This window comes from Acanthochromis polyacanthus, chromosome 16 (genome assembly GCF_021347895.1).
Source record: "Acanthochromis polyacanthus isolate Apoly-LR-REF ecotype Palm Island chromosome 16, KAUST_Apoly_ChrSc, whole genome shotgun sequence".
In the NCBI taxonomy this organism is placed as follows: Eukaryota; Metazoa; Chordata; class Actinopteri; family Pomacentridae; genus Acanthochromis; species Acanthochromis polyacanthus.
In genome coordinates, this window is record NC_067128.1 from 5,421,865 (window position 1) to 5,447,688 (window position 25,824).

General features: G+C 39.7%; 1 protein-coding gene across 2 annotated transcripts in view; it reads left to right on the plus strand.

Moving 5' to 3' along the window:
- LOC110951382 (1-phosphatidylinositol 4,5-bisphosphate phosphodiesterase beta-1) overlaps positions 1–25,824 on the plus strand; it is a 187,684-nt gene that overhangs the window by 98,887 nt on the left and 62,973 nt on the right. For both annotated transcript variants that reach the window (XM_051960678.1, XM_051960677.1), the window contains exons 4-9: positions 3,089–3,229; positions 4,795–4,874; positions 8,002–8,055; positions 15,022–15,097; positions 17,252–17,352; positions 18,032–18,198. In XM_051960678.1, coding sequence (XP_051816638.1) covers positions 3,089–3,229; positions 4,795–4,874; positions 8,002–8,055; positions 15,022–15,097; positions 17,252–17,352; positions 18,032–18,198 — 619 coding nt within the window. The remainder of the gene's footprint in view (positions 1–3,088; positions 3,230–4,794; positions 4,875–8,001; positions 8,056–15,021; positions 15,098–17,251; positions 17,353–18,031; positions 18,199–25,824) is intronic.

The window sequence follows — 25,824 nt, forward strand, 5'->3', positions numbered from 1 at the left end:
GAAATTGAAGGCATTCAGCCGTCCATGACTGTGTTTCACAAAAGACCGAAGTTCTCACAGTGAAAAGCAAAACCGTTCTCTCATCCCAAATCCCGTCCCGCCGCCAACCCCTCGTCTGTTTTGCTGCAAACCTCCAGTCTTTTGTGGTGACTGGGACCTCAGGCATGCCTCTAATGGCTCCCACAATGCACCAAAACAAATTACATTTCGCTCACATGGCCAAGCTTCCCCTCCTCCTCTTCGGCTGCTTTATGTTCATGTCTTTCTTTCATTCCTCCTCCCCCTCCCCTCTGTGTTTTCTCCCAGACAGAGTCTTTTCCCAACATAACTGCTGGTGTTCCTCCAGCTGATGTGCTGTAAAATGCCCGCAACGCCCTCCCAGATCCCCGATTAGCGTTACAATGCCGTCTGCATGAGCTGTGCATTTTAGCTAATGGCTACAAGTCGCATCAAAACAGTATCAGAAGTGTATCGACGTTCAGCCGCTGTAGTGAATGAAATATGCATCTTACTGTCATCTCGTCTCTTCTCAGAAGCCTTTCATCTCTGGCAGTCTGCCGGAGCGCTCCTCAAAGGCTGCTCTGGTATTGTGTGTTTTAGCAAATTGAAAGTGGCTTTTTTTATACTTTGACTGATGAGGCCGGTGCTATTCAGAATACGTGAGTGGACAGTGATGGATTCTCATTTAGAAGTCGGTTGATCAGTGGTCACTCCCCGGATCACCTGTGAATGCAACACACAGTAAAGAAAAGCTGTCACTTGTTGCCACAATATTGGGGGGAAACATTTTTTTTCTAAGAATATTTATTCATTTATTCAACCTTTTCTTTAAACTTTTAGTACACTGAGGTAAAAAAAAAGCCTCATTTACAGTCCAGCTGAGTTGGAAATATGAAACCTCGGGAGCAACAATTTTAACAAGCAAAGTTAGTGGAATGATACATTATTTAAAGCATTTCAGTTTGAAATATATATAAATATTTATCTATATAGACACAGATGTGGAAAAAAATGACAGAATTTTTATCAGGTGTTTCATTTCACTGAATTTTGAAGGAATTAATTATGCTAGAATAATTGAATAAATCTGGTGTAACACCTGCAAAGGCATCCAAAAAGAGTTTCTTACTATGCAATCAAATCTGGTTTAGAACCCATCATACAGACCTTTGTTGTGCAGATTTAAATGGTCACACAACTGATTTTGTGTGTCTTTTTGGGACTAAACCTCAATTTTTAGTGTTTCTTCCCTGTTTTTTGCTCATTTTGCTGTGCATATATTGAGTCTGCATGTCAACAATCTCTTTATCTTTTGAATAAAGCGAAATAAAAACACTCTCTGCATGCAAGAACCCCCTAAATCTGAGCAAAGGATGATTCATCAGACAGATCTCACTTGAAAATGAAAACGTGTGGGTTTTCTTTTCTTAAATTTGCATGCATGCGATGTGACTGTCGCTCATGAGCCAATTATAGCGTCAGTGCTGAAACAATATGTTGTGCAGCCCGACATTAAAACACAATTTGTAATTTTAGCAATGTGCCGCATTATTCTTTTCCGACAATTCAAGGAAGGCATATTTCTTTCAGAAAGCGGCTCCTCGCTGAGCCACACAAGACTGTAGCCGCTTGTATGAGACCGACAGGCTGTCAGAAGGGAGAGATTGTTCTTTAGAAAACTTTAGCGTGATAATGATGTGCGCCGCTAAGCTGCACAATTTGATTGGGGGCGTGAGGGACGTGTAGAGGACATTTATCAGCATGACACAGGACACAATACTCTTTGTTTGATTGGTTAAATTAGTTGGAGCTCATTTGCTTTCACTGCAAAATCCTTTACAGGGCTTTTTTGTTGTGTTAATTAAGCCCGAGCAACCATTTTGTATGCCTCTTGCGTACTGAGCCGCAAAGGAGAGAAGAAGATCATTGTTATTCCTCTCTTGCACTTCAGAGGATTGTAGGCAGTTTGTGTATTTTTATGATCTGAACCAAAGACGAGCAGCTTAAACGTACATTTGCTAAAATTAGTTTGGTTTAGTTTTCCTCAAACGGTGATCTCAGTTCAAAACAAGCTCTTCAAAGTTTTTATGTGTGTTATCTGGACGGCTGCCAGCTTCCAGTGTTTGATTCCAGCTATATTCTTCCTGCAACAACCTGCTGAATAAAGTGGATGATAAAGGCAGTTAAATTAATCTTAAAATTGCAAGGTGCACATATGAATTTGTGATGTTTTTGTTAGCATTTATAAAGAAACTTTCCAGAGAAGTAGCAGCATCCTCATGGGATCTCCTCGGATAAGAGAATCCACTCATGATTTATAATGAAATATTGTTTTCCTGCGATGTTATGACTGGTCATGAGGTATTCTGAGCACAAGTTTTAAACTGAAAATGTGATGAGACAGGAGGAAGTTTTCCAACTGAAACAGAAGCTCCAAAGTGAAGTTTGAAAACTATCAAGCTTTTAGAATTTGGAGAGCTGTCATGATGCCATGAATTAGTAATAAAGCCTAAAAAAATACATCCCCTGCAGATATTTGTGGACTTTGGTGCTCTGAAACAATAAAAATCCGCACATTGTCTACAGATCAGCACCTCCAGCTTCAATAATTAGTATTTGAATGTGAATGTCTCCTGTCAAAGCTGCCTATCCCGCCTTGTTTGCTGCTTTAACATCCCATAGGTCGACCCTGTAGCCTCACACTTCCCTCCTCACCCGGTCTGACCTCCAATTAATCAGCCAAATCAGCTGCCTGATGAGGTGTTAACTCCAGAATGCTAGCACGTCTGTGTTCGGTTCACTGCCTTCACACAGCCAATTTTTGTTGTGAAACAACATCAAACGCCATGACACAGAGCAGCGTTGCCTCATGCTTCCTCAAAAAATCATTCTTTGTCTGTTTTCCGTGGCCTGTTTAATGTCGTTTGCTTTCCGCTGAAGTTTTGTTTGGGCTGTTTGAATGCAGGTCTGGTTCACTACCGTGCAAATGAAGTTAGGTGTAAAAACAGGCATCAAAACTGACTTGGATGTGAAAATGCACCTCATGCTTTGAGTAGATGGTTTAAATCTTTTTGTTTTTGTCTTTAAGGAGGCAAAGCTGCGCGAGCTGCTGGACGTCAGCACGCTGGTGGGGAAGATGGAGAACAGGATGCTGACGGTGGTGAGCGGCACCGACATGGTCAGCATCACCTACCTGAACTTCATGGCCTTCCAGGAGGAGATCGCAAAGGTAAAACTCTGCATGCAGCTGAAGTATCAGGTGCAATATTTCAATTTAAGGTGTAGTATTTTATTATCATGTGTAACATTTGAAATTCAGGTAGAATATTCAAATTTAATGTGCAATATTTTATTATCACTTGTGATATTACTGTAATTTCTCAATATCAGTGCCAGTATTACTTCTCTATTATCTATTTCTATTGTACTTTTTATTATTTAATTTGCTCATTTTGTCCTCTTTTACCCTTTATTTATTTACATATTTATTGTATTTATTTATGATTACTAATATTGCTTTTACTTATAGCCTTGTCTTTATGGTTTTACCTCCTATATATTTTTTTTATTCCACTTGTTCTTTTTCCTTACTTGAATAAGGCATTTTTGAATATGGCAACTGTAGCACAAACTGATAAATAAACACTCATTGCTGTTGTGATAAAGGTGTCAGAATACACAAAACGTCACAGTTAGATGTGTACGGAGCTGCTGTAGAGCAGTGATCTGGTCAGAGTTTCCATGCTGACTCCTGTCCACAACTGGAAGCTCCTAAAATGGACTCACGAGCATCAGAGCTGGAACATAGAACAATGAAAGAAGGCACCCTCTAATGAATCATGTTTTCTTTCCATCATGTTCACAACTGAGTCTCCAAGCCATTGGCGTATGATGCTCTGGACACTATTTTACTAGGAAAGGTTAGCGCTTACATTTATGTGGATGCTGCTTTGACACCTACATAATTATGGCTGCAGACCATGCATGCCCCTTCATGGCCCCTTTCAGTGGGATAAAGCTGGTTGCAGCGCTGCAGACATTGTTCAGGGATGGCCTGATGAACATGACAAAGAGTTAAAGGTGTTGATTCAGCCTCCAAAGTCCCCAGATCTCAATCTGAACATCTGTGGAATGTTCTGGAAAACAAGTCCAGTCCATGGAAGTATCTGCTGCTAAAATCTGTGTACCTGAAACCTCAGAACACCTTCAAAATTGAGGCTTTGACAGGTCAGAGGGGGAAGTGCATAATAATAAGTCACTGGCTTCAATATTGTGGCTGATCGGTCTATGTATACATTTAAAATAAGCTATTAGAAGCAATATATATGATCATTAGAGAATGAAAACCTCCATTTGTGATAATTTTATGGCTCTGAGGTATTCCAATTGCTTCTGTATTCTAGAAATAGCTGGTAATGTCACAAAGGTTAATTAAAATGATTAAAAGGCATCACAGCAATGATAATAAGATCTCAACTTCTTTATTTTTTTTAGGGTGGTGATACAGAAGTGAGATTAAAACGTGTTTTAATCATTGTTATGTTTAACATTGTTATTATTCGTTAGGTCAGGGCAGCAGAGCATCATTAGCATGTAAATTATGAGTAAACCGTCGCTACTCTGTCACCATATTCAGCATTCAAATTGAATTTATCAGCATAGCTACATGCATGAACGAATGACTTTATTTCATATGGCGGTGCAATATTTCAGCCCTCAGCAGTTATCAGTGTCAAACTGCACCGGGATGGAGCTCTGCATTCTCACCTGTGTTTTGTTGTTCATTTACTTCAGGAATGGGCTGAAGAGCTGTTCAACCTGGCCTCTAACCTCTTGGTACAGAACATGTCCAGAGAAGCCTGCCTCGAAAAAGCGTACGTCACACAAACACACACACAAATGCATCAGCAGCCCCCCATAAAACATAAATCCAAGAAAACCTGAGATAAGGTTTGCTCGCATTAAAACTCATCGCATAGAGTAGCATCTGGAGCCTTACATAAACAGAAACAGCAGCAAAAAAGAGCAAATGAGGCTTGTTCTGTAAAAGAGACATGACAGCGCTCTCATCTCCCTGCACAACTAGAAAGTGTTTGCTCACAAATGCATGAAAAGGCATGTTTGTATCGTTGCTGCTCGAAGAATGCGCTTCGAAATACGCATGAAAGTACACATGAGCTGCACGGTACAAAATATGTACTTAGCAAGGCAGCCTGAGGGTTTGAGTTCACAAAGGTCTCTTCAATGCACATCCATAGAGGGAGTAAGGAGAAGGAGGGAAACAGGATTAGTGAAACGGCTGCAGAATTTGTGTGCAGACGTGACTTTATGTAGCTGTGCATTGATGTGGTGCTGTAGCTTATGTTTTTGTTGCATCAGTGACGCTGAGGGTCAGTTTGAGCTTTTTTGTTGGAAATATAATTCTGCTATATTAATCAGCCGTCGTCCTTACCAGTGGCTCTACATCCAGTCAGACAGTTTTCATCATCAGCTCCCCTCCAGTCCACCTCTGATTACGTGCAATAATTGCGTCTCAGAGCTTAAAAAATCGCTTTCTCATCGATCTGATCAGAGCTGATCTACGGTCCAGCGGCTGATTTATCTGTGCAGTGGGTGAAGCTCGTGCAGACTTGGCTGAATTATAAATCTGAAATATTGTTTTTGTGGAACATCCTGGGCGTGCTCAGTGACAACTCCCAGCTGCCTGATGTTTATCAGCGAGCAGAGGCCATTAACTCGCACCCCTGAGGAGGCTAATTGACTTATGAGACAATAAAAGTGGCCATCGACCACATAGTACAGAGAGAGTTGAATGGAATTGAACAGAGCAGGTTTCAGAGTCACGTCGGTTGCTCACAGCACCTCGTGCACTGCTTGCTTACCAATAAGGCTTTGCCATGCCACTGCTGCCGCATGTGGAGGATGAATCCCTGAAGAGATGCGGTTATTTCTCATCGCTACCTCTTAGAGCTGTGATACATGTTTTTAGGTTTGGGCAGCATCACTGCTACAAGATGCTGCACAATAGACCAGAGTAGACTCTTTGTATTCGCTTGTGCACCAACAGTAAAGGTTAGAAGAGCACGATATAGAGCAATGACCGGTGGAAAGAAGGGTAACATTACATGAATTTTCACCAGATTACTTGAATAAGTCCATTACTGAAAAGCCCTTTTGAACCTTTCACATCGTGTAACACTGACAAAGGCATCCAAAATCGTTTTTTGCTTTGGATGGCATTCAGATCAGGCTTTGCACTCGTTATTTAGAGTTTGTGGTGCTGCTTTAACCCTCTGAACTCCAAAACCTGGCATGTTGTCCTTTCAAAATTGCAGAAATTACACCATTTATCAGAGCCAGAAACTGTGAAAGCCAGAAAGAATGACCAGGTCCTTGAACTCCTCGTCCATGACGGGTTGTTTTGTCAGGAAACATCCACATCTCAGCTTAAAATTGTGATTATTTCTTTAGAAGCACTTCATTCTGTGTGCCTTATTGAAAAAATTCACACAAAATAAACAGTTTGCTGTAGATTCTATAAAAAAAATTCTACAATCCTTAACACAACTGTTAAGCCGTTTGTGACTCAACAGTCGCTTTGCAAAAATTTAGAGAGTATTTGACTGAATTGTAGGCTGTTTACCCAGAATAGAACAGAAAGTACAGAAACATATTAGAAAATTCAAGTAGTAAAATATCTATACCATGTATAGTACCATGTATTTTTTCCAGTATCATTTGTGGGCACTTGGAAAAATGATGCAAATTGAATCCAGGGTTTTTCAAATTTTGTAAAATAGTAAACAAAAAATGCCCAGAAACTGCTTGAGATTCCGAGGGTTAAACTGGCAAACAAATTTACTGTGGTTACTTGTGTTTTGGCAAAATTTTCAAGACATTGCTGACAGAGAACCTGTTTTTGGTCAACACCATCCTTACTGAAATATTCCCACACAGCTAATGCCACTTTGTGTCTTATGAACAAAATTGTAAAAAATACCTTGAAGAGCCTTTAAATGGGAGTAAAGGATGTTCTGTTCTTGATTAGTCATGGATAACGCAAACTGTGATAGGTTCATTTTGTATAAAGCAGCAAATAAAATTGTAGTTTGATGTGCTGCACATCTTGTAATACCACAACTGTGCACATCACAGTGTTGATGCTGAAGCAATATATTGTGTAGCCCTTAATGTCAGCTAATGCCACAAAGGTAACTGACTACACAGAAACGGGCAGGCCTTCCTGCTTTAGGGCTAACTCAGGGGGGTAAATAAGGAAAGATAGAGAAAGTTAAACAGAAGAGGAGACTGTGAGTAATTGGTTTTCTCTTCCCTCCTTGTCATTATGAATAATATAAGCACTTGTGAGCCACATGAGGGTATCAAGAAACATCTCACCGTTTCCTTCTTCTTTCTTTAGCCATTTATTTTGATTTTGTTTTCTGTTTTTCGGTAACAAAAAGCTTAATGACCAGCTCTTAATGTTTTTCACTTCCCCTCATTTTTTAGAAACGAATACTCGAGACAAAAACCCGTCTGACCCCTGTTACCCATTAAAGTCGGCGGTGACTTTGCCGGTGGCAGTCGGCCTGCCCTGTGAAGTGGACACTGTAATGGATATTAATTATTAGCCAGCAGCCACTTAAAGCCCAGCCTGTAATGATGGCTCCTGTTGCAGCGGAGCTATTTATAGCCCAGGTTGCGCTGCCTGTGCTTGCTGCTGCTGCTGCTGCATGGCTCTGCGCTGCCAATACTTGAGACTTCCAGGGCTTAAGCGCAATTCTAGCCTGTCATGTAAACACAGACAGACATGCATGGTATGTGCAGAGAAATCCACACATGCAGTCAGTCACAGGGAGATGCTCCAAGCGTTGTTTTTCACCGCGGTGTCGTATGGAAATCACAGCAAATTGTTCTGCACATCGCACACAAATTGAACAAGAATCTTGCTCACAAAGAGCCATTACGAGCTGTTTAAGGCGTGTGCTCTGTCCAATGCAGATACACTCGGCTGAAGCTGCAGCTCAACCCCGAGGGACGAATCCCTGTCAAGAAGTAAGTCTCTCTGACTCATCCTCCTCTCCCCTGCCACCTCTCCGCTCTTTTGATCAATGCATAGTTTCCTCTGCCTTTTCTCCTCACTCTCAGCGTCTGTCTGTACGCTCACACCCCCTCTGTATACATGTATATATATTAGAATGCATTATCCCCGTCTTCTGTCATCACAGTACACTCTCATTATTATTTCCACGGCGCTTCAGCCTCCACTGTAAAATTTGCTTCATTATTTCTGCCATTGCTTTTTTCTTTGTCCTTACTGGTTTGTGAATGTGTGTGTGGCAGTAGTTTCTATTAATCTGATGGCATCCAAACGCGTTGGCTTCATGTCTAAATGAGCACCCTGGCCTATTTTCAATCTCACAAAGTCGGACCAAGTAACATTTCACTGTAAACGTGGCACAAGTTTTAATTCATGAATGGGCACTCGAGCTGCGAGAAGTGATTTAACCCTCCTGTTATCTTTGGGGTCAGTTTGACCACATTCAGTGTCTAACATCATTTTTTTTCTTCATATTTAATGACTTTTCCTAATTTAATGAGGACATCTGGGTAAATATAAATTATTGCGATGATATGTTTTCAATGTCCTGTTCATAAGTGTTCTTTGGGGTCAGTTTTACCCGAGGATTTTAGCCTGCATCCCCCAGGAGGGACTAGAAGAAAATCAACCTTTTGCACAGTTTAGTTTTGGTTGTTTTGGATGATTTTGAGGTTGCTATAACAATTTATAATTTACAAGAAACTTTAGGGCCCTAAACCTTTTGAAACATAATACATGTTACTCTTCTTGACAACAGAAATTGTTCTTCATTCCAAATGTTAGAGCTAACAAAAATATGTACTTTGAAATAGTTTAGTCATTAAAACACTAGAAAGAGATCTCTTTCCAGTCAGTGAGATTTTATTGTGATCTGGATATTTCTGGTATTCTGGATGTATGAGGGGAGTAGGTGGGGGTTGTTTTATTGAAAGGGCTACTTAGGAGGTCAACAAAAACACATAAAGTACCTGACACAAAAATCTGGGGAGCAATTTTAATAATTTTCTAGAGGTTTAAATTGCTGGAGTCAAACTGACCCCAAGGATAAAAGATGTCAGTAAACATGAAAGGAATAGGAGGGTTAAGGAAGGTTTTTTTCTGTTTCACAGAGCGCAAAAGACACAATTTGCAACCAAAATCACAAAACACCCTTCTCATTTGCTGTGCCCTACAATTCCACCTTGATTACAAACTGAAATGTCAATAAAACTACCGCTTCATGGCAATGAAGACAGTCACATTAATGACACTCACCAGTAATAAATCTAAGGCAGGATTTGACAGTTTTAGTTTGTTTCTTCCATCTGTTTGTAGGAGTTTTTCCTCTGAGTTTATTAAATATCTGCAGCATCAAACAGCAACAGGATCAATACGAGAGTCTCCACAGAGAGAGAGAAATACATGGGATACATGGAATAACAGCTGTAACTTTGATACCTGCTCATGATTTTAAATTCCTTGGAGCCAGGATGGATCAGGATCTAACTACAGGTGACACTGGGAGCTTTTCTTCACGTACATAGAGTTATGGTAGATGTCTACAGGAAAATTTTTGCACCATTTATCTGAGCCAAAAACTGCAAAAAAATTAAAGAATCAGTGTTTTTTTTAGTTGTGTAAGATGCATTAGTTCCTCTAGCAAAAATAAATCTAAGCTTAAATCATGATATTTAATCAAAATCACTTTATATTCCTACAAGATTCTGTGAAGAAAAAAAACAAAACATGTACTCTTCAGCCAAACCAAGAAGCCATGAGTGACTCAGATGTGGTCGACGGTCATGGTACTAACATTCAGTGACTTCTTGGTTGAACTGCAGACAGTGTTTAATGTAAGTGGTAAAGTATCTGTTTATGGAACAACACCCTTTTGTTTTTTAGAAAACATGTTGATTCCAGTTATTTGCAAAGTAAATAATCAGAGCATTTCAACAGCTTCCCGGCATGGAAGGTTGATGGTCATTTGACTAGGCGATGTAGCTATAAATGATAGCTGCTGTCCAGGACACTCCTACCCTGCACTACCATGCAAACACTGGCTGCACCTGACTGGATGGATGAATACTTCTCTTGTATCCTGTCTGCTCCTGGATCTCCAACTCGGCGAACGTGGCAGCTCGTTTGGAAACTTTCTCTTCCAAGGTGACAGTGATATTTCACCATGAAGTTGAGAAACATTTGAGAAATAAGCCATGCAGCTGCTGAATCTATTTTCACGTTAAATTGACAGCAGTTAGCTTAAAAAGTTTACCCTCTGTCATTTCCAGAGGCAGCAAGTTATGCTGGATGTCCCTGATTTGCATAAAGTAGCTGAGACCTCAGCTTTATGAAAATAAGGAGCGGTGAACGTGACGCTTCGACTCTGAAAATGCAACATACTCCTACCAGAATGTATTACACAGCAGCTGCATTGATTGTGAATGGAAAGCTTTGAAATGGCGGATCCCATGGACGGTGTATAAGCTACAGTTGCACATTATTTTGTATTAAACATAACCTAATCTATATCCAGTCTTACATGAGTGACAAATCTTGAGTTCTTGCTGCAGCTTTATTTGTTGCTGTGGTAGGAACGTTAAATGTTCCGTACATCTAGATGGCAGAAGGCTGTCACTGAAGCAGATTGATGTATCCTTGACGTATCCTGTGTCTGAAAAGGGCTGGGTGAAGCTTATTTTTACTGCCTTCAGCTCAAACTTTAACTGTATGTGAGAATTTTCCCGAGTGAATCTCATTTATCTGGGAGTTTGTCATCACCTCATTGAAAACCCAACTCTCTCCATCTCCATTAGTCAAGTGGAGCTTTCAGGCAGGCAGCAGTGAACTTCTGCGATAACCTCCCCCAGAGCCGCTGAGGAAAGCGGTGGGTGTCAAAACAGAGAAGCAGGGAGATGCTCCTTGCCGTTTAGGGAATTAACCTCCTCGCTGGGAGGACATGTCAGTTTGACTAATGTCAGCTTGACACTGCTTCCCCGCTGTGCATACAGTATGCACTCATGGATCAGACATACCTCTGCCGGTAATTAAAACAGCCTGTGGCCGGTGGAAACAGACCTAAACATCCTGCAGTGACTGTAATGCCACCAGAGTTCGATGCAGTACATCACATTTATCGTCTATATACAGTACCTCCACAACACACACAAAGTCTATCAGAGCTGTCTGCAGAGGATTATACACACGTGGACAAAATTGTTGGTACCCCTCAGTTAAAGAAGGAAAAACCCACAATTCTCACTGAAATCACTTGAAACTCACAAAAGTAACAATAAATAAAAATTTATTGAAAATTAAATAATCGAAATCAGCCATCACTTTTGAATTGTTGATTAACATAATTATTTAAAAAAACAAACTAATGAAACAGGCCTGGACAAAAATGATGGTACCCATAACTTAATATTTTGTTGCACAACCTTTTGAGGCAATCACTGCAATTAAACGATTTCTGTATTTGTCAATGAGCGTTCTGCAGCTGTCAACAGGTATTTTGGCCCACTCCTCATGAGCAAACAGCTCCAGTTGTCTCAGGTTTGATGGGTGTCTTCTCCAAATGGCATGTTTCAGCTCCTTCCACATATGTTCAATGGGATTCAGATATGGGCTCATAGAAGGCCACTTTAGAATAGTCCAACGCTTTTCTCTCAGCCATTCTTGGGTGTTTTTGGCTGTGTGTTTTGGATCGTTGTCCTGTTGGAAGACCCATGACCTGCGACTGAGACCAAGCTTTCTGACACTCGGCAGCACATTTCTCTCCAGAATGCCTTGATAGTCTTCAGATTTCATCATACCTTGCACACTTTCAAGACACCCTGTGCCAGATGCAGCAAAGCAGCCCCAAAACATTACTGAGCCTCCTCCATGTTTCACCGTAGGGACAGTGTTCTTTTCTTCGTATGCTTGGTTTTTGAGTCTATGAACATAGAGTTGATGTGCCTTACCAAAAAGCTCCAGTTTGGTCTCATCTGTCCAAAGCACATTCTCCCAGAAGCTTTGTGGCTTGTCAACATGCATTTTTGCAAATTCCAGTCTGGCTTTTTTATGAGTTTTTTTCAGCAGTGGTGTCCTCCTTGGTCGTCTCCCATGAAGTCCACTTTGGCTCAAACGACGACGGATGGTGCGATCTGACACTGATGTACCTTGGCCTTGGAGTTCACCTTTAATTTCTTTGGAGGTTGCTCTGGGCTCTTTGGATACAATTCCAACGATCCGTCTCTTCAATTTGTCATCAATTTTCCTCTTGCGGCCACGTCCAGGGAGGTTGGCTACTGTCCCGTGGGTCTTGAACTTCTGAATAATATGAGCCACTGTTGTCACAGGAACTTCAAGCTGTTTAGAGATGGTCTTATAGCCTTTACCTTTAAGATGTTTGTCTATAATTTTTTTTCGGATGTCCTGGGACAATTCTCTCCTTCGCTTTCTGTTGTCCATGTTCAGTGTGGTACACACCTTTTCACCAAACAGCAGGGTGACTACTTGTCTCCCTTTAAATAGGCAGACTGACTGATTATGAGTTTGGAAACACCTGTGATGTCAATTAAATGACACACCTGAGTTAATCATGTCACGCTGGTCAAATAGTTTTCAATCTTTTATAGAGGTACCATCATTTTTGTCCAGGCCTGTTTCATTAGTTTGTTTTTTTTTAAATAATTATGTTAATCAACAATTCAAAAGTAATGACTGTTTTTGATTATTTAATTTTCAATAAATTTTTATTTATTGTTACTTTTGTGAGTTTCAAGTGATTTCAGTGAGAATTGTGGGTTTTTCCTTCTTTAACTGAGGGGTACCAACAATTTTGTCCACGTGTGTATAGTAGTTTGACTATATTTTGAATTACTTACATACATGTAAATGAGGGAGCATTATATTTGCATGTCTTTTGTTTATTTGCACAAGAAGAAAGATGCATCTGGTGGCATTACAACAAGAACATAACTGTGATACAATAACGATAATGATGACAATAATGGCACTATTATAAGAAATGAAAACACTGAGGATGCAGCTGTGTGCACTCATCTATGTCTGCGGTCACGCTGACTTCATAAAGAATTACAAACACTCTCTGTTTTTGTGTGTTTTTGCAGTTTGCCATCTGCAGTTTAGATGCGTGCAGTTCAGTGTACACACTATTAAAATCAGATTATGTCACACCTTTTGCATAGAAAATGCGAGAACAGCGATTACAGTTTATTTAGTAACTATGCTTGCAGTGTATATTTGTATTATGTTTGTAGAAAATAGACTAAAGTCCTTTTCAGACTTTCTGGCTTCATTAATTTGTTGAAGTGACAGGTCACATTTAAATCACCCTCGATGTTTGTTATGTACTGAAGACTGGACAGAACATCAAGTGACACAATACCCTTACAGTAATGAACACTCTGAACCCCAAAACACCCGCGGTTTTGAGTTATTTATGCAAAGTTCCATCAAGAAATATAACCACATCTAAGCATCATATTTGGTATTTTCAGTGAAATAACTTAATTCTACATGCCATTATTTGGAGGGGGAAAAACGCCAAAAATAAACCTTTTGCATGAAATTTTGTATTTCTTCTTTTTCTTTTGCAATGCTCAACACAACTGAAAAGCCACTGTAGTGCCCTGGTATTTATTATTATTTATTTGTTGACATGTCTATTTGATGCTGTACACCATTAATAACTCAGCTGCGACCAACAGTCACGTGACAAAAACTACATTTGATTGAACTGCAGGCGGTGTATATACAGAGCAGATAGAAGACACGTACGGAAAGAAATTCAAAATATAAGTTGTAAAATATTTTTAGTATAAAGAGTCTTTTTTGTAGAGTGAACAACCAGATAAATTCAACTTTTGATTTGTCTGTTTTTTCCCCATTAAACTTTACTATACTGTTGGGGGGGGGAAAAAGAAATAAAAATGAAAAATTCTATCCCGATTTCTTGCCATGGTTGTTTTGTTTTCATGGAAGTTTCAGACTTCATACTGCGGTAAAAGCAAGTGAGACTACAGTGAATAAAAAGGGGCAAAAACTGCTTGAGATTAGAAGATTGATGAAGTTACTGCTGCTGTTCCACATGTGTAAATATGTGTAAAATTCTTTTGCTTTGAAACTCTTGTGGATCCTGCAGATAATTAATCAACTCAGAGGAAAGACTGGAAGCAACAAACTCAACTTCAGCTGTTGTTAGTCAAAACTTGGATTCTGGATCTCATTAATCTGACCTATTTCGTGATTTTGGCACTCAAGCTTTGTTTTTTGGACCAATACTGGGGATGAAATATGGAATAAACCTGCCTCAGATCACTTCACACAACTCAAAGTACGTCTCTGGTGCCTGTCCTATCCGCTGTTATTAGGTCCAAGTAGTTACATTACTGGTTGTTCACTCAGGCGGGAAGCCGACGCGTCCAAAAGCCGTCAGATTAACAGAAAGGAGTCTGAAAGCGGCTTCATTTACTTCAGTCTGCACATCTATACCAATAAGTGTGAGCGTATTACAAACACGTCTCTGTGAAACCTAATATAATTCACCAGCATCAGGGGCTCCAAAAAAAGCTGAATCAATATCTCTCTAAAACACTTTCAGCAATAACAGAGGCCTGCATGAATGTAGAATTTATTGCGAGGCTGTTAGACTGTATTAGTTTATGCTGGATGTGCTTTCTTCTACGTCTGCGCTTTTATTATTCTGCATTATCTGTATTACATTTTACATTTCTCTCTTCCAGTCAGTGTTGCATTCTGTCTTGCCTACTTTCTGTTTTCCTTCCTTTCATTGTTCAGTGCTACTACAACACAAGGATATCCTTTATATAAGGCGATATAAAGCGGTTTTAGATGGATGGCCAGAGCGAGAACACCTCTGTCTGTGTGGCGTCTGCTGTGATTACTCATCAGGGCGTGTTTTTGTGTCCCTGCAGTATCTTCAGGATGTTCTCGGCAGACAGGAAACGTGTGGAGACAGCGCTGGAAAACTGTAACCTCCCTTCTGGCAGAGTGAGAGAAAACACCGAAGCGTCCCTCTTTTTCTGTCTCTTCGTATTTCCTCTGAACCTGCCTCCATTTGTGTCCCTCTTTCTCTTATCCGACTCCCCTTTCATCTCCTTCCATCCATCCGTCAGTCCGTCCTCTCGGCTCATCCTCTGTTCTCCTGACACGGCGGCTGATTGCTGCTTTGCTCGTTTGTTTTGGAGTCTTATTTTCTGGATGGCTGCATGACTTCCCGCTCAGAACTGAGTTGTAATGAAACAAATAGATCCAGTGGGAGCAATAGAGACGACAAAAAGCTGTTTTTATCCTTACGTCTTTTGGATTTCGCTGCGCCTTTGTGAATTGAGTCCCCAAACGCACAATATCTGCATTCTAACAGGCGGATGGCAAGTCATTTGCGTCCTTGGAAGTGGGGTAAAATGCAGTTTAATGCACTTCTGAGCACATGCCGAAACATATGTACATACAGTGGGGCAGGCAGCTGTAATGAATGGCTTCTGAATACAAACAGATTGAACACACACACACACACACACACACACACACACACACACACACACACACACACACACACACACACACACACACGGAACAAGCTATAAATAATTAGCACTGGGAGAGAGCAGGAGGTAAAAACGTGTTGCCGTACGAACGTCTGGTGGGATTTGCTGTTATTCCATTGCGCAAGTAATTACTGCTAAATGGTATTGCTGTTAATCCCTCACACGCACACACTCACAGCCGAATACACAACTGGGCTCGCACACCGAGGTCTTTTGAGCGACTCAGTGAGCTTCAGCGGGGCTTGACCTGCATCCCTTCGCCCTCTGCATCTTTCCTCACCTCACTTTCTCCTCTCCAACATTGTCTGGTTCTGCTCTGTTTCCCGCTGGCACAATGCTGCTGCCTGCTGCTGGGTGCAACGTGTCTTTATCATACCTGTGAGGCTCTGATTGCTCTGTAAGGAGCCCATCTCCAAGTGCGAGTTGCAGAAGTGGTCGTCTTCTGTTAATTATTTACACCTGAGATCTGTTAAATTACGTCAGGACGGTCAGCTGTTGAGACAACACTCGTAGGACCTCATGCAAGAACTGCTTTTATGTACAGATTTGATCTTACATTGTGGGTTCGTGTGATTTAAAATGTTTGGACACGCCTTTTAGAGCCAAAGTTCCACAAATGAGTTACAGATAAATAAAGGAGCATTATTGTTGATGGTATTATGTCTGTTAATGTACAAACAGGTTTGACTGCAGTTTGATTTTGAAGAAACAATAATGCACTGCAAAGAAAAAAGTTTTAAATAAGTTTTTAACTCTGCTCTTATGAGCAATTTTTACTTTACTGTTACTTTACAAATTTTCAATATTTTGTTAAAATCAAAATAATGACGTGAAAAATCACAGAAAAAAGTATATAGGACAAAATTTAAAATTATGTCATCAAATATCTGAATTTTTATTTATGGGAAGTCTTTTTTTTACAATGTTTGAGCAAAAGATTGCTTTTTTTCCTGTATTTTAACAAACATAAATCAACAAAAATAGGGTTATTTTGCAGATTTTTTTGCTTTGTTTGAAAGAAAAATTATACATATTAAGCATTGGAAAAAGTGTTACTTTACAGATTTGCCTTGTTTGTTAAATTTCGCTTAAAATCCAGAACAATTTCAGGATAAATTAGGAATCTTACTTTAAAAAAAGAATCACAAGAACTATAAATATTGACCACATCAAAAAAAAATCTAGATTTTTACATATAATGGTTAATTATTTTATTTTTCATGTGACTGTAAATTTATACAGTTTTACTGTTTTTAATCAACTGAAAAAATTCACATTTTGCAGATAACTACCATTATTTTTAATGTTTTTACAGTTTTTGTTAGAGTATATAATCTACGTTGCTGCCAGATTTTCGTGTGTTTGTTTTTTTTTTTTTTTTAACAGTGTCGTATTTAACAACACTAGTGGTGAGCTGGAAGTGTTCAAGTCCGTATTTTTTTATGTCGTTCATCTATGGGGGTCTCTAAATCTTGAATTAACTGAATCTGTACATTTGCACTTCTTCTACAGTGTCTCCATCCACTCTTAGGCTGCCCCATAATTTAAAAGCATGTATATGAATGTATGATTTCTATGTTGCTGTTGTCTGCTGCAGAGTGACTCCATCCCTCAGGAGGACTTCACTCCGGAGGTGTACGGCTTGTTTCTGAGCAACATCTGCTCTCGACCCGAGCTCGACCACATCTTCTCTGACGTGTAAGAACTCTTCGTTTATTCCTTTTGCAAAATCTGTATGAATACACACCTTTCATACTGCTACACTAAATAGTAGATTAGAAGACAAACTTGTGTATGAGAGTGGTGTTTTCTCAGCCACCTCTTGTTCTTGGTAGGACAATATGCCTTTGAAGGTTAAAACATCTGCTTTTATCTATTAAGGCCATGATAAGAAAGTGATTAGTTCAGGAAAGTGTGCTGTTGTGACTCTGGTTGTGATTTCCTGTTCCTGGCTATTTGGACCAGTAGAACTGCCCCTTTAACCCTAGAGGGACTCACACCATCAGCCAGGGCAGCTAGCCAGCACTGCCGGTGGCACTCTGAGCCATAAATCTAGATTTTAATCACACTTAAGTGAGATGGCACGAGAGCCAGGAGGATATGAAGAAGATAATTTACTGGAGCAGTCCTAGATATGAAAGGCGTTTTAATCAAATCTCACAATTTACTCAACACAACATTTAATCCTCTGCTCCTTTGCACGTCTGTTGCTCTCCCCCTCCGTCACATCTCTTTAATTACAGCTCCTCCTTTTCCTCGTTTCATTTTCTCATATCTCAATTTTAGGATTCTGTTCTTGTACCCGCATCGTGCTGACTAAACCCCTACCATGTTTTCTCTAATTTTTCTTTTCCGTTTCCTCCTCTGCTCCGATCAGGGGGGCTAAGAGTCGACCTTACCTCACGGTGGAGCAGATGACGGAGTTCATTAACAATAAACAGCGAGACCCTCGACTCAATGAGATTCTTTACCCTCCTCTCAAGCCGGAGCAGGTCCAGCTGCTGGTGGACAAATATGAACCCAATGCTTCGCTGGCACAGAAAGGTCAGTGGCTCAAATTTCTGTCAATACAAACCCCAGGCTCACTGAGTGTACACAGAAAGACATGTAACACACACTCAGAAGCACCTTGTAATACAGGGAGGTTAATTAAAGTAATTATAGGGCTGCCACTGAAGACTCTTATTCTATTATTAATTTATCGACTATTTTACAGGTTTCCCTCTAAACGGTTTCATTTAAGTTTGTTTTATTTTTGAGTTTTGAACTTACTTAGCAGCTACAAGTACAAAACCATTTAAAAGCTCTGCCTGCTAATGAACACACAGCATTTCACAGTTGTTTTATCTTATCTGGTGGTGCATCTTCCAGAAGTCCTGCTGTGTGTTTGCACTTCATTGGGCTTTTGCTGCTGTGTTTTGCCATCAACGCTTTTTTCTTTTGCAGTAATTGTAAAAACCCCCATACTTTTGGAGGTCTTTGGGAAGTTTTACACGAAACCGAGTCAGACTTTTTAAAACTTTGTAAAATTCCACTGCAGACTGCAGCTTACCAACAACACAAGCCAAAACAAACTGATGTAGAAATGACCAGATAGTTAAGAAAAATCAGTTGTTACAGTGATTGTTTTGACAAAAAAATAGGCAACAAACCTCCAAAAACACCAGAATTGGTTTAAAATCTTGATGTAAACCATTTATAAACTGAAACATCCCTAATTTTATACAAGGTGTGATCAAAAAATTGTGGGACTGTTGATAGTTGGAGTTCACAAAAAAATGTGTGTGCTTGTAATATGTGCAAGAAATAACGGTCTAAAGTCAGGTGACCATGTGAGACCATGCTACAAAACAGCCAGGCTCACTTAGACTTACTCAAGCACATTGCAAGGGTTCTACATTTGTGATTCCTCCATGGTCTTCAACCTGGAGCAGAGAACAAACATGACATTGTGAGTCAATCAGCACCTGTATGATCCATGTTGAGGATCATCAGTGGTGATGAGATGAGTCTGCAGCTACCTTCTAGAGGAGAAACAACATTTTTCACAGTGGAAAAGTTGCCGTTTCTCAAACTAAAAAAGAAGCAACAGGTCAGAAGTGCAGTAGGAGCATGCTGTTTGTTTTCTTCAGCAGTTACATGGTTGTGCTTCATGAACTCCAACCCCAGGGTCCGACTGTCAAGCTAGAGTTGTGCTATAACATACTGAGGTGTCCAAAGGAGAACATTGATGCTCCAGCTGTAGTATGCAGTCAAAGTGCTGTGACTTCAGCCAAGTTTTTTTTCTAATAAACCACAATTATTTCCCCCTACCTGCCTCTACTCATCAGATTTGGCTCCCTGTGACTTCTTCATCTTCCCCAAAACTAAATACAAGTTGAAAAGTCGCTGCTTTCACACAGCTTAGGAGATACAGCGCCCATCACACGTGGTACCTGACATGTTTACATTAGCAGGACTTCCAAGAGAGGGGGTATATCAGTGCACAATGACACTACTTTGCCTTGGATGTTGCTCAAACTTGAATCAGATCCGGTTTTCTACACTGTTTCGGCACAGTCTCAGAACTTCTTGATCACACCTTGTAGTAAAACACCCTTTGGTAAGTCACATGCTTTACCCCAGTCAACTGTCTATTTTAACTTTTTTTTTTTAACATACCCTCATCCTCTTCCAATTGAATTCAGTTTAATTTACACAGAGAAACCCAAAGAATCCAACCCAAGGAAGACTCCACCTACCACCGATCCTCCTCTTCAGCCACCTATAAATTTGACAGGGGTGTTGCCATAGTGACTGCTACATGGTGTCCAAAGGTTTAGGAAGTGAGGTGGGGTGCCGGCGAGAAGAATGTTAGTAGTCTGTAAATACCACCAACCCACAGGCAAACACACTCAGACACACATAGACATCGTATACATATATGTCACAGCCACCAAAATGTCCCAGGGGCTCCAAAGTTGTACCTAACAGAGGATATTCTATTCCACAACATTTCATTTCCAAGAGAAGGATTTCATGAGTAGAGTACTTGAGTGGACAGAGAGTGTGTTGAACAAAAAGCAAGTGGTGAACATGTGCAGCGCTGTTGAACTCATTCATATATGTTAAACACTCAGTCTTTCTTTTTACTCAGAGTCTTTTTCTGTGTCTGCTCGTCTGAGAATGACTCACAAAGCTTTCTTTTAGCTCTTGCACCGAATGTGTTTTTAAAGATATGTGACCCTTAAATGTGCACACAACGAATATTTCATTATTGGAAGAGTCTAATAATCTCACGTAGAGGTTGCTATGGTAACTGAAGAAGTTCTACTACTGCAGGTTAAAGCTGTAGTTATTTCTCTTTTGGTGGGGTCCTAATGGAAAAATTTGACACTTTTGTCATAGCTGTCCATTTAATACAATGTAAGACTACAGACAGCAGCTGGTTAACTTAGCATAGAGACTGTAAACGAGGGGACACAACCAACCAGACATTACAAAATCAACAAGGATACTCACAATACTATATTATATTAACAGCATACAGGACAGTTTTGGTTACAGACTCTCTTCACCTTCCTACACTCATGTTTTGAGGATAAATAATTTGCCAAAAAAGACACAAAACATACAATGAATTAAATTAAAATGAATTTGATAGATTTTTAACACTAAACATCACAAAAACTTTGTCACTGTGAGTTCTCGCCACAATAATCTTGCAGTAAGAATTGGACATTTTGACAGCCTTAATTTAAACTGTGCAAGTGTGTGACCAGCAATAATTGTCACCAACATGTGTGCAGGATGGTGGACTATTACTTTTCCATAAACAGTCAGAAGGCAATCAGTAGCAGTTTGACACTTTCCTGTAATGTCAGTGTTTGACGTGTTATTCTGTGTTGTGAGATGGATGATGTGTTGCACTGTAAAGTGGTAACCCACCATATATCTAACGGTTTAAACTTAAAATTAGAGAATGCAGATTTGTACAACAGCAAGCTAGATTTCCAAAGTATACAACGGAAAAAGAAAAATCATTTCTTCAGATCTCCTTCCACAGCCAATACTTCACTACATTTATCTGGCTGCTTTTTTCGATGCAGGTTTCATAATGGGTGAGATTAAAAGCTCATATCATCAAAGATTACACCAGTGGTTTAAAACTTTTTTGTCTGTAGTGTGTAGTCAAGGTCACATTTTGCATGTGTGTGAATCGTAAGCAGCTCCACCAAAAAGGGATTCATTCAAAAACACGGAATCAGATTTATGTATTTCGTCTTTATTCTCTCTTTAATCGCATGATCCTCACATTTATCTGCTGTCCATGCATATAAAACTGGATATAAAATAGTTTAAACTTAATAATCTAATGATGGCACATATAATAATATATCAGTCAAAGCAGGAATTTTGCTGCAGTACTTGATATGATATATTATATGATATATGTTAACTTGTAATGGAGTATTTTTACTCCATTACAAGTTCCAAATGTGTGATATGTACAGTATAGCAATGCATGGCGTTGAATATTAGGTGAAACTGTAAATTGTGGCATGTGCACTTTGTCTGCCCATTAAGACTAAAAACATTTTGCTTTATACACCGCGTGGTGAAAATTAACAGCAACAAGATAGCCAATACCTCACAAAACTGCACATGTGTAAAAACAAATAAAAAGCAGTTTCAGTTGTGGTATTAGAGCACAGGGAGCAGTGACTCAATTAAGGGCTGAGATGGATGAGGATCCAACACTGCTGGACATGATGTGCTTTCATGTTGTCTGAAGTGTCAGCGGACCGAAAGCTGCCAATACTGGAGAACATCCCACTCCAGATATCAGCAACAAGGTGGCGGGGCGTATGCCAATTCAAATTTTATCTCTGCTGGAAAGCGTGTTATATAAGCGTGCCAAAACGGACGACTTATTTTACACCGTGTTCTGTTTGTTGTCGGGCAAATCCCTGGGTTGATTTTTCCATCATGTAGCACCGAACCACTGCGGTAAACTTTGAATGCACCACCTTTATGTGTACTTGAGTTATGCACGCTCAGTGTTTACCCAGTGTCACTTTATTTCCTCCTTCGGGGCCTAGGAGCAGAAAGCACTATGAAGAGAATTTAGTTCCTAACTATAAAAATTTCAGAAGAAAATATTGATGAACCCCTCTGGGGGCTTCAAGATTAAATCTGTGTGCACAGATATTCAAAGAAATGGAGGATATTAGCTGCAGGCCCTCGATATTAAACTACCTAATCAACGCTACATCTGGGTTTAACAATATCACAGTACGCCACATGACTAGTAAAATGCTTCTGCCCTAGAGGTGTTTCTCAAACTGAGATGCTCTTCAGTCAGTGTCGTATGATTTATTATTAGATCACGGTATCTACCTGCAGTTAAGCCAAAATTTACTCATACCCACGTCAAATTTTCATTGATAGTGAATTTTTCTTCGACCTGTAGGTTTCTTCTCGGTGGAAATTGCAGAAACAAGAGGAAAAAGGCTGTAAAACCCCGTGTTAGAGATGTGTTAATGATTATTTGAACTTTCCCTATGTTTTATTTTTTGTTTTGTCTTTAACTAAAACTGCCAGAAAATGCAACATTTGTACCATCATAAATACCATATTCTAAGGCATCCTCAAACACTATACCCAGGGCTTTGCAAAAGTTATGTTACACTTGCAAAATGCAATAAGTTTTTATTTTATTTTATTTATTTTCCATAGATTTCAACATATGTGTTAATGATAATATTAATCAGAAATGTGGACACCCAAAACTTTTATCTTATTGCACCAAAAAATCTTTGTGTTCATTTTCATGAATGTCTCAACAAGTGTAACAGAACTTTTGCAAAGCCCAGTAAAGTCAGAACAACTGATGCAGTTTTCTCTTGTTGGTTACTAGTCAAATACAAGCCATGGCTAAAACCAAAGATATAAAATCATATCCAAGTGTTTTCAAGATCCAGTGGCCACAGTGCAAAATATTTTTCAAAAAGTACAAGGAGTGCCACACTGTGAAAAATATCAAAATCCTGGTAGGAAGCCAAAAGTGACCCATGCAGAGGGAAGAATGGGAGAGGCCAAGGAGCATCCAAGGATCAGCACCAAGACCATGATGATGAATGTGAGCAGTTCTAGCAGCAACATCTCAATCAGACACAGACTAAAGTCCACCTGGACAAAGAATAAACCCTTTGGTCATCTGTAGTATGGTTGGATGAAACAGAAATGGGTTTGTTTGGATACAAGTGTGTGACTATGGCTTGGAGAAAGAAAGCATTCAACCTCATGAACACCACTGTCACAGTCAAACATGTTGGTGGGAATGTGATGCTTTCGTTGGGTTTTTTCTGCCAATCAGCCAGGCGGCGTTGACAAAATGACATTAGGATTGTGAAGGAAAACATCGTTCATTCTGCGGAAAACACTCGTCCTTGGACAGCATTGGAGCTTTAACAAGACAATGATGTGGGACATACAGGCAAAGTGGTGAAGAAATGGTTCATAAAAAACAATAAAAAGATGTTGGAGAATAGAACTGAATCTTGCTGAGAATCTGTGGAGGGACTGAGGAGTGATGGTGAGGAAACCTTCAACCTCAAAAATCTGGAGATCATCACAAAGAAGAGCAAAATCCCAGTGGAGACCTACAGAAACCTTGTTAGCAATTTTAAGAACTGTTCATGATCTCCCACGCAGTGTCTTACTGTCTTTGTCAAATTTCCAGCCACAAAAGCACATTGGTCAAATAAGAATTTGCTGTAAATCTACATTTGGCATGTTTATGAATCATATAGGACTCAACTGTTCGTACACCTAACTATTTAGCGTGGATGCTATTTTGAATATTCTTCTGTTTTGTTTTAATGCTCATCTCTGGTACCTGTTCAGCTATAACATCTGTTCACTGTATCATCAGTCGCATGTGCATGTTTTTTTTTACTGCTTGCAATCACAATAAACTGAGCCTAGCTGGCTCAAACGGAGCATCATTTAACAATCTCTGCTGAGGAAAGTGGCGAAATGAGTCGAAATCATTTTTTAAGCCACGCTCGCACATCCATTTTGACTGCTCGGTGTTTGACTCTGATCACAGCGATGCAGCTCCCACTGTGATGTTGTGTGCTCATCCTGTCCCCGGCTCTCTGGAAGCATGCCCTTCCCTGTCCCGGTGACAGATTTCCCCATGTGAAGTATTTATCTAGCCGGAGGAAGTGCTGCCATCTGCTCTGCGGAGGGGTCCAGAGCCCTGCATGCTACCTCCACACGCACATTCAGATACATGCACACACATGGTTTTTCCTCTCTCAAGGACACTTGTGCATATATGTTCATGAAATCAGGGTGCCATTTTTAGATTTTGCCTTCTGAGCACTTAAAAGATTGCACTATAAAGCATCACAAGTGTTCATGTACAGTGAGTTTGCATGCATGCATATACTTCCACTGGAAATGCTCCAAAATCGCGTGTATAATTCATGAAGCGGAGCGTGGAAACATGCATTTTCATTCTTATCTGCTCACTGTCATATTTTGGCTTTCTGTGCCGAATATTACGCCTTTCATTCATCTCCTCAGAGCTCAGTCATCGTCTTTGACTGCTAGAGTCTGCGCTCGCTCAAATGCTCTGACATTGTTTGAAGGCAGATGAAGAAAATGCTAAATTAAACGAGACACTCAAAGTGTCATAAATCCGGAGTGGATGGTTGAAATATTATCACAAATTCACCTTCAGTGAGTGTAGAGAGGAGACTCTCTGTCAGATATTATCAGTTAGTGTGCACTTTTGTATTATATGCTAACATTTTGTGTTTTATATGATGAAAATCCATTCTTGCGTGTTGCTTTGAACCTAGAGATACACAGCAGAGATCCTCAAGCCTCCCTATAATTAGATATCCTCCCAGTTTTGTAAGAATTTTACTGAGTTGCTACCTTTGAATTGATGAGCCTCTCGTTGTCTAACTGAAATTTGTATCGTCCTACTCCTTGCTGGTCCCACCTGAACCTTTCAGAATGAGCAGCTGCCTCTCAGTCTGTCAGGTTTATTTATTCTAAAGAGCTGCTTTGGCTAAATCTGAACCGTCTCAACCTCATGCAAACCAAATCTTCTGCTGTTGGCTGCAAGAGTGAGCACAAGAGATTTAATGCACTCTTAGCATCTGAGGAACTGAACATCTGGTGAATTACTAACAGCTACGTTACCATTAGCTTTGATTGTATGTCCACAGGTTAGAGCTTTGTGGAAAATGTAAAGCTGGCTGTCGGTAAGAGATGGTGGAAGCTTTAATTTGAGACCAATAAACGGGGACTGTTTAGTTCTGTGTTTCCATGTCGCCCGTTGTGCTCCATTTTTGCACAGCCAAATTCCCAATAAAGCTGTTCTCATTTAAAGATTTCTCCTTCTGTTGTCAAACAATGAAATGAGTATGAAATGGTGACTTTAAAAAAAACAAAACATATGATAACAAAATAAATTAATGCAATAATCATCTGAAATATTTAATAATGTTAATTCATTTTTCCACTATTAGTGTTAAATAGTATAGCTTAATATTTTATTGTAATTATGTTAAGATCAAAGAATAAATAATGGATAGATAAAATAATGCAATAATAATCTAAAATATTTTATAATAATTCATTTGTTTGATTTATTATATTCAATTTTAT